Source organism: Cololabis saira, chromosome 12, assembly GCF_033807715.1.
Source record: "Cololabis saira isolate AMF1-May2022 chromosome 12, fColSai1.1, whole genome shotgun sequence".
NCBI classification, from domain to species: domain Eukaryota; kingdom Metazoa; phylum Chordata; class Actinopteri; order Beloniformes; family Belonidae; genus Cololabis; species Cololabis saira.
Window position 1 is genome coordinate 41,144,896 of NC_084598.1, and position 14,261 is coordinate 41,159,156.

At 40.4% G+C, this 14,261-nt stretch overlaps 1 protein-coding gene across 1 annotated transcript in view; it reads right to left on the minus strand.

Annotated features, from left to right (window-relative positions):
* LOC133457485 (calcitonin gene-related peptide type 1 receptor-like) overlaps window positions 1–14,261 on the minus strand; it is a 110,034-nt gene that overhangs the window by 17,128 nt on the left and 78,645 nt on the right. Inside the window, exons 4-8 of the mRNA XM_061736815.1 lie at window positions 9,952–10,059; window positions 8,143–8,255; window positions 1,508–1,599; window positions 1,266–1,395; window positions 1,015–1,168 (exon numbers count right to left, since the gene is read on the minus strand). Coding sequence (XP_061592799.1) covers window positions 1,015–1,168; window positions 1,266–1,395; window positions 1,508–1,599; window positions 8,143–8,255; window positions 9,952–10,059 — 597 coding nt within the window. The remainder of the gene's footprint in view (window positions 1–1,014; window positions 1,169–1,265; window positions 1,396–1,507; window positions 1,600–8,142; window positions 8,256–9,951; window positions 10,060–14,261) is intronic.

Genomic DNA, 14,261 nt, shown 5'->3' on the forward strand with positions numbered 1-14,261 from the left:
CTTTTCTCCCTTCCTTCCTTCCTTCCTTCCTTCCTTCCTTCCTTCCTTCCTTCCTTCCTTCCTTCATCCTTCTTTCCTCCCATCCCTTTTCTCCCTTCCTTCCTTCCTTCCTTCCTTCCTTCCTTCTTTCCTCCCATCCTTCTTTTCTCTCTTCCTTCCTTCCTTCCTTCATCCTTCTTTCCTCCCATCCCTTTTCTCCCTTCCTTCCTTCCTTCCTTCCTTCCTTCCTTCCTTCCTTCCTTCCTTCCTTCCTTCCTTCCCCCTTCCTTCTTTTCTCCCTTCCTTCCTTCCTTCCTTCCTTCCTTCCTTCCTTCCTTCCTTCTTTTCTCCCTTCCTTCTTTTCTCTCTTCCTTCCTTCCTTCCTTCCTTCCTTCCTTCCTTCCTTCCTTCCTTCCTTCCTTCCTTCCTTCTTTCCTTCCTTCATCCTTCTTTCCTTCCTTCATCCTTCTTTCCTCCCATCCTTCTTTTCTCCCTTCCTTCCTTCCTTCCTTCCTTCCTTCCTTCCTTCCTTCCTTCCTTCCTTCCTTCCTTCCTTCCTTCTTTCCTTCCTTCATCCTTCTTTCCTTCCTTCATCCTTCTTTCCTCCCATCCTTCTTTTCTCCCTTCCTTCCTTCCTTCCTTCCTTCCTTCCTTCCTTCCTTCCTTCCTTCCTTCCTTCCTTTCCTTCCTTCCTTCCTTCTTTCCTCCCTTCCTTCCTCCCTTCCTTCCTTCCTTCCTTCCTTCCTTCCTTCCTTCCTTCCTTCCTTCCTTCCTTCCTTCCTTCCTTCCTTCCTTCCTTCCTTCCTTCCTTCCTTCCTTCCTTCCTTCCTTCCTTCCTCCCTTCTTCTCTTCCTTCTTTCCTTGACCCAAAGACAGCACGAGGGTTAAAACCTTTTAAACGACTGAATTTAGTATTATATAGTATTATATATTAAATAGTATTTTCCCCTTGGGAACATAATCATATCCAGCAGTTTCCTACCACGGCAGCTTGCACTAAAACCATCATAACAATGTCCTAACGTCCGGACTCACCCCAGCCCAGGATGTGGTACCAGAAGAGCTGCTGCTCCCCGGCAAACACGGCCACGATGATGAGCGTGTGCAGGTAGATTCCCTCACACAGCATCCAGAAGTAGTTGGAAGTGGTGGTGTAGTGAGTCAGCACGGCCAGGATCTTACAGCTCACCTTATTGTGGGGGAATCACACAAGTTTCATTTCAGTAGAAGCACATTTCACCCCCCAAATCCCCCAAAGTTTGGACAGGTTTAAGTCTGTGTCTTACAGGGTTGCTGGCACTCATGGTCGTGGTGTAGGTCATATTAAAGGAAAGCCACAGTATGGTAACAATGGAGTTCAGGATGAACGAGAGGAACGTGTTCTTGTGGAGAGAGATTCTTTGGCAGCTGAGACAGCTGAGAAACAAGAAAAATGGAGAAAGAAATACAATTAGGTTGTTTATTTTATACACAAAGTAGATGTATACAAAAAAGGCTGCACAAGTTGCATACGTCTCAAATGACTCACTTCAAATAGGAGAGGATTATCAGACTAACGATTAAGGAGACAATGGAGAGACCGTGACCCACCAGAGCCAGGTAGTAGAGACTGATCGCAAACTGCAAGAAAAGAAACGCTTTATCACCATCAACAAAAACGGGGCATCATTTCACGAGGATCTCTTTAATTACCAAATATTTAAACCAGCACAAGTAAGCAGGCTTGTAGCACCCTATAATGTAATCATTTCCTGAAAATTTAATAAAATTTGCACTTAAAGGAGCCGTCTTTAAGAAATGGCCAAAACTGGTACTGCAGTCACTTTCAAAATATTGTTGAGCGGCGTGTACCCTCCCCCTCCTCCCCCGACCAGAGGTTGCCAGGTAGGCTGCAGAATGCAGCAGGAACGTAGGCTGCCATGGCTGCGGTAATTAGAGCTGAGCTGGCAACCCGGATGTCGAAACAATACTGACTTGGTGATTGGGAGATAGGAGGAGGGTGGAGCTTCAGAAACAATACTGACTTGGTGATTGGGAGATTGGTGGAGGGTGGAGCTTCAGAAACAATACTGACTTGGTGATTGGGAGATTGGTGGAGGGTGGAGCTTCAGAAACAATACTGACTTGGTGATTGGGAGATAGGTGGAGGGTGGAGCTTCAGAAACAATACTGACTTGGTGATTTGGAGATAGGTGGAGGGTGGAGCTTCAGAAACAATACTGACTTGGTGATTGGGAGATAGGTGGAGGGTGGAGCTTCAGAAACAATACTGACTTGGTGATTGGGAGATAGGTGGAGGGTGGAGCTTCAGAAACAATACTGACTTGGTGATTGGGAGATAGGTGGAGGGTGGAGCTTCAGAAACAATACTGACTTGGTGATTGGGAGATAGGTGGAGGGTGGAGCTTCAGAAACAATACTGACTTGGTGATTGGGAGATAGGTGGAGGGTGGAGCTTCAGAAACAATACTGACTTGGTGATTGGGAGATAGGTGGAGGGTGGAGCTTCAGGCCAAAACAAAAAATGACAACATAAACATCAGTTGAGGGCTGCAACGCCTCTTTTTAAACTGGAATATCCTGGCTTGAGTGCTGTTGTCAGTGACATAAGTATTTGAAATGAACATGATTTTTAAATGTCTGTTGACATATCGGGGTCATTTTATGATTCGTTTTATTATTGCTCTTACATACAGCTCCTTTAACTATCGAAAATGTAATAAAATCCAATAATGTAATAACTTCACCAATAATGTAATAAAATATCCTGACTGATATTGTAATAACATTTTTACCGATAATGTAATACCTTATTATATTATTGAGAATTTATTCCATTTTCAGGTGGGTCTTTCTTTTTTCTTTTTTTTTTCAAAAACTGATAATGTAATACTTGACAAATAATGTAATATATATGTTCACATTATTGGTAAAAATGTTATTACAATATCCATCAGGATATTTTATTACATTATTGGTGAAGTTATTAGATTATTAGGTTTTATTACATTTTCGATTGAGTTAAGTGCAAATTTTATTACATTTTCAGGCGTTTTCAGGCTGTTTTTATGCTTTTATTCATGCACTATGGACTTTGTTTGTATGTCTATCTTTTAAACTGCAAATGATGATGAGCCTGCACAAACAAGTTTTTTACCCATGTTACTGAGTAATATGATGTGACAATAAAGTTGATTGATTGATTGATTGATTGTTATTACATTTTCAGGAAATTATTACATTATAAGGTGCTGCAAGGCTGTGTTTGCATAGTGTTGTCAGATAATAAAAAAACAGCACAACAGAAAAGCAAAGGAAATAACCGCAAAGAGAACACACATTTGATATTACTTCATAGCTGTTCAGAGGTTTTAGGTGCAGTCTGTAGTGGCGGATACGAATCACCCCCTCTGAATCTGAGACCGCGGTTCTCGGTCGGAAAAGACTTTAATGGGATGAGGTGCTGCCTAAAGTGGGGTTTACCTGCCTCCAGTACTCGAGTTGTAAAAAACAATCAGGGGGGATGGTGGATTTTATCATATGGGGACAGATAATTTGTGGTGATTACAAATAATATAATATATTACAAATAATAGCAGTGACCAAAACACCTGCAGAAATACTGCAGGAATGACATAGCAGCAGTTAAATGCAGCCTTCTGTAAGCTTTAAATATCCACTGGGCTTACATCAAATACATCAAAACACAACAATAAAAAACACTTTTCTGAACTTATCAATATGACTCTGTCCTTCACATAGGGCTGTGCGATTAATCGATTTTAAATCTAAATCGGATTTATTAATCAAAATCGATGTTAAAAAAGGAAAATCGGAAAATGGATTTTCCTTTTTTGCAGCTGGCTGCATTACAGACAGAGCTCGTCTAGTCATCTTTGTTTGGTCAAGAAAATTGTAAATGTTGTCACTTTACTAAACTCAAGGAGGATACAGTATCTTTCAATTGCACTTCATTCCCAATAGGGAAATTTGTTTGATATTTTTCTTTAAAAATAAAGATAAAATATTTTAAACAATTTATTCCATTGTCTTTTGTAGTTTTACCAAGAAAATCGAAATCGAAATCGAAAATCGGGTTTTCAGAGAAAAAAATCAGGATTTTATTTTTGTCCAAAATCGCCCAGCCCTACCTTCACAGGATAAGTAAAATTGGATCACTGCAAAAACTCACCATCCTAACAAGAATATTTGTCTTATTTCTAGTTAAAATGTCTCATTTTAGTAAAAAAATCTTTTAGAGGATTTTAGTAAAAAAATCTCATTACACTTAAAACAAGACTCATCACTGGAAAAAACAACAATTTTCAGCTGTTTCAAGTAGATTTTCACTTAAAATAAGTAGAAAAATCTGCCAGTGGAACAAGATTTTTTTGCTTGTAATGAGAAGATAAATCTTGTCCCACTGGCAGATTTTTCTACTTATTTCAAGTGAAAATTTACTTGAAACAGGTGAAAATTGTCAAATAAGTAATTTTTCTGGTGTTATTTTTCTGGTGATGACTCTAAATGTTGAAATAGCAGTAAAACCACATTCATTGATGAAATGACATAAGGGATGGAAAGGGGGGATGGCAGTTTTACAGGGGGATGATTTTGACCGTTTTTATTTCGGGGGGGATGCCATCCCCCCTCATCCCCCCTCAACTCGATTACTGCATGCCTCGGTGTGTCGCTCGTGATTGAGGGGAGAACGGAGAGGCAATATTCTTACCCTCGTGTACGGTTGCAAACTGTGAATAGTGACTAAGGAACGAAATCGTAGGTACGGCTGGCTTAAATCAGTTTCCTTCACAAAGTGGTTGGACTCTCCGTAGGAGATGGAGTGAAAGGCTGGTCATCCAAGAGTGACGCACACGATCTCAAAGCCTTTGAGTGATTCCATAATCTCATGAATCTTAATCCGGGCAGACACTGTGCGATTGTCGGCTCGTTTTGAACCGATTTTCCACTCGTGCGACTAATTTTTGGATCGGGCCGGATTTTGACCCAATCGTTGGTCGTGCCTCGTGCAGTAAACGTGGGGTAAAGACGAGAGATTAACACCTCACGACGAGAGATTAACACCTCACGACGAGAGAGTAACACCTCACGACGAGAGATTAACACCTCACGACGAGAGAGTAACACCTCACGACGAGAGATTAACACCTCACGATGAGAGAGTAACACCTCACGACGAGAGATTAACACCTCACGACGAGAGAGTAACACCTCACGACGAGAGATTAACACCTCACGACGAGAGATTAACACCTCACGACCAGAGAGTAACGCCTCACAACGAGATTAACACCTCACGACGAGAGATTAGCACCTCACGACGAGAGATTAACACCTCACGACGAGAGATTACCACCTCACGACCAGAGATTAACGCCTCACGACGAGAGATTAACACCTCACGACCAGAGATTAACACCTCACGACGAGATATTAACACCTCACGACGAGAGATTAACACCTCACGACGAGAGATTAACACCTCACGACGAGAGATTAACACCTCACGACGAGAGATTAACACCTCACGACGAGAGATTAACACCTCACGACGAGAGATTAACACCTCACGATGAGAGAGTAACACCTCACGACGAGAGATTAACACCTCACGACGAGAGATTAACACCTCACGACGAGAGAGTAACACCTCACGACGAGAGATTAACACCTCACGACCAGAGAGTAACACCTCACGACGAGAGATTAACACCTCACGACGAGAGATTAACACCTCACGACCAGAGAGTAACGCCTCACAACGAGATTAACACCTCACGACGAGAGATTAGCACCTCACGACCAGAGAGTAACACCTCACGATGAGAGAGTAACACCTCACGACGAGAGATTAACACCTCACGACCAGAGAGTAACGCCTCACAACGAGATTAACACCTCACGACGAGAGATTAACACCTCACGACCAGAGAGTAACACCTCACGACGAGAGATTAACACCTCACGACGAGAGATTAACACCTCACGACCAGAGAGTAACGCCTCACAACGAGATTAACACCTCACGACGAGAGATTAACACCTCACGACCAGAGAGTAACACCTCACGATGAGAGAGTAACACCTCACGACGAGAGATTAACACCTCACGACGAGAGAGTAACACCTCACGACGAGAGATTAACACCTCACGACGAGAGATTAACACCTCACGACCAGAGAGTAACGCCTCACAACGAGATTAACACCTCACGACGAGAGATTAGCACCTCACGACGAGAGATTAACACCTCACGACGAGAGATTACCACCTCACGACCAGAGATTAACGCCTCACGACGAGAGATTAACACCTCACGACCAGAGATTAACACCTCACGACGAGATATTAACACCTCACGACGAGAGATTAACACCTCACGACGAGAGATTAACACCTCACGACGAGAGATTAACACCTCACGACGAGAGATTAACACCTCACGACGAGAGATTAACACCTCACGACGAGAGATTAACACCTCACGACGAGATATTAACACCTCACAACGAGATTAACACCTCACGACGAGAGATTAACACCTCACGACGAGAGATTAACACCTCACGACGAGAGATTAACACCTCACAACGAGATTAACACCTCACGACGAGAGATTAACACCTCACGACCAGAGATTAACACCTCACGACGAGAGATTAACACCTCACGACGAGCTCCCGATCACAAATCGTGTGCTCGCAAGAAAATCAAACGTGTTTGAAATCCTGGTCGCTCCTCGTGAAGGAATCACAGTTGAAGCAGCTACGACCCGATTGGACTCATCCTTTCGTAGTTAGCAGGCACAATCTCTGATGTCACGTCAAAAACTATTATTTGTAGTTTAAAGTGTTTTCATGTTCTACCGAAAAACAATGTATATCCCCCCTCACAAAAATAAGAAAAATAGAGAAACATATTTTCTCATCAACAAAACAAATTAAAAATTTTTCAAATAACATATTTGAACCATTTTTCAGACAATAAAATAACTGAAAAATGGTTCAAATATGTTATTTTGTTACTTGAAAAATTTTAAATATGTTTATGTAAAATATGCTTTGTTGATGAAAAAATATGTTTCTCTATTTTTCTTATTTTTGTGATTTTTCTTTATTTTTTGTGAGCTGATATAACATGAATTACTCCTATGTGGGATCAATAAAGTTCTTATTTTTGCCATCTGAGAAAATTAAATATATTATATTTGGTGCCTAACTGTTTCCCAAGTATATTAGTGCGTGTATGAATGAATAAATGAGACGTAAAACGTAAATGTATTTGTAGAAAGGCGCTTTTTGAAAATAATTGTATTAGTTTACGGCGCAGTCTTGCCACATCCAATATGGCGGCGATGTTGACGTACGGCTCAGTGCTCGATGCGGCGTCTACGTATATATGTCTATGGTCTCAACAGTAGTCCAGGGGTCGGCAACCCAAAATGTTGAAAGACCCATATTGGACCAAAAACACAAAAAACAAATATGTCTGGAGCCGCAAAAAAGTTTTGTATAAGCCTTAGAATGAAGGAAACACATGCTGCATGTTTCTATATTAGTTATAACTGGGGGAAGATTTTTTTTTTCATTATGCACTTTGAGAAAAAAGTCGAAATGTCGAGAAAAAAGTCAAAATTTAGAGAAAAAAGTCGAAATGTCAAGATTAATGTTGAAGTACAATCTCTAGAAAAAAGTCGAAATGTCAAGAAAAAAGTCAAAATTTCGAGAAAAAAGTAGAAATATAGAGATTAATGTTGAAGTACAATCTCCAGAAAAAAGTCGAAATGTCGAGAAAAAAGTCAAAATGTTGAGATTAAAAAGGAAAGGAAAAAGGAAGAAAAAAAAAGAGAAAAAGGAAAAAAATAAAAAAGAAGAAAAAAAGGAAAAAAGAAAAAAAGAAAAAAAGGAAAAAAAATGCAAACATTTTTGAAAAAGCTCCAGGAGCCACTAGGGCGGCGCGGGTTGCTGACCCCTGGTCTAGTCATAAAAAACAGGAGGGGATCCTGCCCTGAGAGCAACCATCAGTGAACAATCTTATAAAAAAAAACCTTCAAACCTTTAAACATTTTCCCAGAGAAACCAGACCAGGCCGGGCCAGACGAGGCCCAGCAAACACGTGCGTTCACACGCGTGACGCTTTACCTTGCGTTTGTCTTTGGTGTGGGCCTGGCACTGCGTGTAGTTGGACCAGACTCTGTTGCTCTCCGGGTGGTGGAACCACTGGCCGTCAGGGTTACACACTTTAGTCACCTTTTCTGTTGTGAGATACCATAAATACAGCACATGCCATTGAGCAATTCAATAAAAAAAACATCACTCACAAGCAGAGGTGGTAGTAACGAGTTACATTTACTCCGTTACATTTACTTGAGTAAGTTTTGGGAAATGTTGTACTTTTAGGAGTAGTTTTGAATCACTATACTTTTTACTTTTACTTGAGTAGATTTGTGAAGAAGAAACTGTTACTCTTACTCCGCTACATTAGGCTACGTGCGGCTCTTTAGCGCCGCCCTAGTGGCTCCTGGAGCTTTTTCAAAAATGTTTGACCTTTTTTTCTTCTTTTTTTCTTCTTTTTTTCCTTTTTTTTCTTTTTCTTCTTCTTTTTTCCTTTTTTTGCTTCTTTTTTTCTTCTTTTTTCCTTTTTTTCTTCCTTTTTCCTTTCCTTTTTAATCTTGACATTTCGACTTTTTTTGTCGAAATTTGGACTTTTTTTCTCAACATTTTGACTTTTTTCTCAACATTTCAACTTTTTTCTCGAGATTGTACTTCAACATTAATCTCGACATTTCGACTTTTTTCTCAACATTTCGACTTTTTTCACGAAATTTTGACTTTTTTCTCGAAGTGCATAATGAAAAAAAAAATCTTCCCCCAGTTATAACTAATATAGAAACATGCAGCATTTGTTACCTTCATTCTAAGGCTTATACAAGACTTTTCATTTTTATCGGCTCCAGACATATTTGTTTTTTGTGTTTTTGGTCCAATACGGCTCTTTCAACATTTTGGGTTGCCGACCCCTGGACTACGTTGAGCTCGTTACTTTTCTTTTATCCCTTTTATCCACGTACGCGTCAATTTCATGACATCACTGGGTGATTCTTTGGGAAAAATGTTTGTTTTTGCATGTTTTGTCACATTTACACAGATTCAAACACACACAGAGTTTATAAGAGTTCATGTTTGTTCTAGTTCTGCCTGGTTAAAAAAGAAAAGTACAAAGGCTTGAAATTTTGTGCTACTTGTGCTTAATTTATTTTTTTATTCTGTTATTTTATTTATTTTATTATTTATTAAAGTACTTGAATTTACTTTAAGATTATTTTAATTTATGCTATTTTTTAATTAATTTTAATTTATATTATTGATTTAATTTGCCTGAAGTTGATTATTTTGTACTTTTGTCTGTTTGAATGGTTGTGTTAAAAAAATGAATCAGATTTTCAGATAACAAAATAACATATTTTAACCATTTTTCAGACAATAAAATAACTGAAAAATGGTTCAAATATGTTACTTTGTTTCTTGAAAAATGTTATTATTATTTATTTTTATTAAAGTACTTTTAAAGATTATTTTAATTTAATCTATTTTTTATTTTTTATTCATTTTAATTTATTTTATCATTTTATTGATTTAATTTGCCTGAAGATGATTATTTTGTACTTTTGTCTGTTTGAATGGTTGTGTTAAAAAAAAAATCAGACGTTACTCAACAGTTACTCAGTACTTGAGTAGTTTTTTCAGCAAGTACTTTTTTACTTTTACTCAAGTAATTATTTGGATGACTACTTTTTACTTCTACTTGAGTCATATTATTCTGAAGTAACAGTACTTTTACTTGAGTACAATCTTTGGCTCCTCTACCCAGCTCTGCTCACAATTATAATCTGCGTTTGAGTCAAACTAAAAGATAAGAAACACACAAAGGAACTTGTTTCACGGCCTCACCGGCGGGGTCGAAGTCGACGTAGTAGGACGGACACATCTGGATGGCGGTTCCTGGAGGGGAATCTCCCCAACACATCCAGCCGTCCCACGTGCGGTTACAGTAAACACCTGCAGGGGGCGGCAGAGACAGGACATCCATGTGAGCGTCTGTGCAGAGAATCCCTGTGGAAAACCACAGGAACCAGTTTTAATCTCCATCTGGCTCAGAATCAGGCCCAGGTTTACTTTAAATCAGTGGTCTCCAACCCCCGGGCCGTGGGTCATCTGGTACCGGGCCGCACAGAAAGAAAAAATGATTTCTGTAGCTTCCCCGACTGATGATGGTTGACTCTCAAACTGATGGTTCACAATGTTTTTATTTCTTTGATGTAAATACACTGCAAACACACCGTAAGAGCTATAAAGGAATAAAATAAAATAGAGTTAGTCTTTCTACATTCATATAAGCTTCATCTAACTTAAATACAGACCGACGCAGCTGCTCGCTCGGTAATAAAGCTACCGCTAACCACAATACATGAGTAACCATGGCAACCAAACTCAAGCTGGACATAAATACGGCATAACATTTGCAAAGAAAACAAATCCTTATCAGCCAGGTGCTTTTTGTGTCAGTTGGGCACCACTTTAGCATTCCCGACACTAGTTTAGTCCTGCAGACACACTTTCTACTGCAGTTAAACTTTTACCGTTAAAGTCCGAAGCGCCGGATGTTTACAAGGTCTCGGCGAGACGCCTTCAAAATAAAAGCACTAAATATCGGCCTCCTTAATATATAACAAATAAAATAAAAGCCTGGCTTTAAATAATGTTAATGAGACATAAAAACACATTTATAGAAATACTCATATTAAAGGTAATTTACAATTTCCATTATTTCATTAAATTTTTTCGAAAATGATGTTTTATTATTTATTATTATTATTACTATAGAGAAAATACCACAGTTTTTAGTGCCGATCTTGTGATTTTATTTAGTTTTTATCAACTACACCTTTAGATTGGGCCGTGAAAATGACATGAAACGGGTCCGCGGTTCAGAAAAGGTTGGGGACCACTGCTTTAAATTACATTTATTGAAATCTTACGGTGACAATTTTAACAGTTAAAAGAGAAACGAGCCTACCTGCCCAGGTAGGCAGAGGGTCAGAAATAAAAAGATGGTAAAAGGTTAATGTGTTTTTCTTTTGTGATCAACTTTTTATTTCTTTTTCATTTATATATATATAGAGGAGAAGCGTCCCCACTTTTTTAAAAACCTCTGACATACTTGAATATTTAAACCCTGAGGGACAGATGAGATGATTACTGTGATAAAGACAAAAAATGGCAAATAAGTGCAATTGCCTATAATTTTACCTGATGTGGTACCAAAAAATAAAATAAATAAATAAAATCCAGATAAAGTTGTCGTGGATGTGAAATCCAGCTATGGAAACCAAAATTATGTTTTGAACCTCGTTGCAAATATGTTTATTTCTGCTGTGAAAGCTAAAAATTTTAAGTGATGGGGATTGACTCAAGGTGAGAGTCCCCGGTGGTCAGTGGTGGAACTTAATTTTTCCTGCTTCCTCGTTGGCATCAACTCGCCTGGTTAAAGTACTAAGTACTGAGTTTTACTTACAGACCCTACATTCTTCAAAAAGGCCCCTGAACGTCCAATCACAGACCAGGATTCCCGAAGCAAGTGTAACAGAGTTGAAAAATCCCACTTTAATCATTTTTGTTTTCAAATTATATTTAGGGATTTTATTTATCATTTATTTATTTTGTTGAATGTTTGTGAATTTTATCTAAATTAGTTATTTTATTTTATTGTTATTTTTATTTGCGTCTTTTGAGGAAACTGCCTTTTTGGCCCTACCCTCTTTTTGTACCTCCTGGGCTTCCGTAGCTCTTTACTTCAGCTCCTCAGTGCTGCGTTGCTCTGATGAGTTTAAGTTGTGTTGGGAACTGCTGCTGCTTTTCTTAAGAGATTTCTTTAAGAAATGATCCATATATGTCGATATTTTTGGCGCATGTTGTATACTTTAAATACTACTGATATTACGTGGCTGTTTTGTGTTGTTTTGATGATTTAATATGCTTTTTGTGGATGTTTTATTTTCGCGCCCTTGGTGTACAGCGGCGGGCGGTAACCGGTTTAAACCAGTAGGTGGCAGTGTAAACCAGACGGCGCTGCAGAGCCTCGATCTGAGTGTTCACTTTCCCGTTTTTGTTTTGTTTGTTCAGGGAGCAGGAGTTTAAAAGAGGGTCCAGAAGACTTATTCTTGTGTTTTTCTGTCTTCTGCAGAAATAAACGTAGCAAAACCTATTCATGACTCATCATTTGTTGCAACGGATCCAAACCTGTTACACTGGTGCCGTGACCCTTTGGATCTTCAGATCAGCTTGATGCTCATCGCCGCGGATGCTGTGATGCTGTCCTGATCTGCGTTTCAGGATTATTGTATGGTCAGGTTTTGATGGACTGTAGATTTTGGCGTAGTGACATGACCTTATTTTATTATTTTTATTTCTTGCATTTGTGACTTTGCTTTCTGTGTTCACTGTTTCTGTGAAAAAAAAAAAAAAAAAAAAAAACACAACGCAAGTGCTTTTGAAAAAAAAAAAAAACGGCAGCTAAGGTGAATATGGATGGGTTTAATACTTTTAACCTGTCAAAGGGTAGGGGTATTTGGCTAAATGATGTCCCTGTTAACAGAAATGTGGGACATACTCAGTTCATGGATGATGGTTGTACAGATACGGGGTTGGGTCAGAGCCCGGGTTGTACACCTGTTACTGGGTCCATGAGGGAGGGTCCCCATACTTCCACACCCGGCAGTGATATTAATGCCGTTCATCAGCTCACCAACATGATGGGGCAGTTAGGTGCTCAGATCGGTGAGTCCATTGTTACAAAGCTGATGTCAGCTGGTGTTCTGAATAATAGTAGTGTCCCTCAGACGTCTTCTGCCGCTCAGAACGCACACTGTGATGTTAGCGGTCTTCAACCTTCACGAATGACAGTTCATGTTAAATCTGACAAGGGGCTTCAGATGTTCAGAGGTGACAACGCTGACAAATTCTCGGTCCAGGACTGGATTGACATGACCAAGTCTCATCTCAGGAGACATGACATTCCTGTATATGACCAAGCTGAAGAGATTATGTGTTATCTGATGGGCAAGGCAAAAGATGTTGTGAAGATTGCTCTGCGTAGTGATCCTACACTTGATGTTAAACAGAAACCTGAACTGATATTTGATGTCCTTCTCCACTATTTCAGTGAGGCCCCCTCGTGTCTCCCACTCGCTGATTTCTATGCTACTCTGCCTAGACACAGAGAGAACCCAGTAGACTACTGGATAAGACTGAACAAGGCGGCAGACCTGGCTCTTGAGGGCCTGCACAGACGGGGCAAGCGGACGGAGAAGATGAGTGATGAAGTGGCTCTCATGTTTGTCAAACACTGCCCCGACCCAGAGCTGTCCTGCATTCTCAAGTGTAAGCCAATTCATGAGTGGACTTCACGTGACGTTCAGGTGAGGATTGATGATTATCAGAGTGAGTTGAGGGCTAGTGGCAGGATCAGTGGGGCCATGCAACTAAAGAGCCATGTCACGTCCATCGCTTCTGAACAGTCTAGTTCACCATCCTCTAACCTGACGGCGTCTGAGTGGCAATATTCTCAAAATCCCCCAACTTCCTCTCTGCAAGCACACCATCATGTGTGTCGTCCTCCTTGCCCCTCTCCTGCACCTGCCCTGGCTCAGGATCAATTACACCATGCCCTGGGCCATGCTTCTGTGCCTGCTGTGGCACAAAATCTCCAGCAGTCGGAGGAGAGACTTCTCGCTCGCATGGTCGACATGTTTCAGGACATGATGGAGAAGATGCAGCAACGCCATACTGCCCGTCCAATTCGTGGTGGGAGGTTCCAGCGTGGGCCCCGTGACAGACATCCTAGAGAGACGGGTTGTAGAGTCTGTAATGACTCGAGTCATACCACCATTTCACACTGCATGTCTGAGAGACTCTGTTTTGCCTGTCACGCTCCTGGTCACACCAGACTGAACTGTCCTGCTGGTAACCCTTCCCTATCCAAGCCTGAGGGAAACTAGCCGACCTGTGTTTGGAGGGAGGCAATACAGGTCACACTACAAACTCCCAAACTGATGACATGTCTGATGCAGAGACGATTTACACATCTCTAAGAGGCTCCGGTAGTGATGCTGACATTGTGTTTCAGAATATTCACAGAGTTGGCAGTAGTGACAGCCTTTTCTACACGCCTGTGGCAATGAATGGGACATTGGTGATGGGAG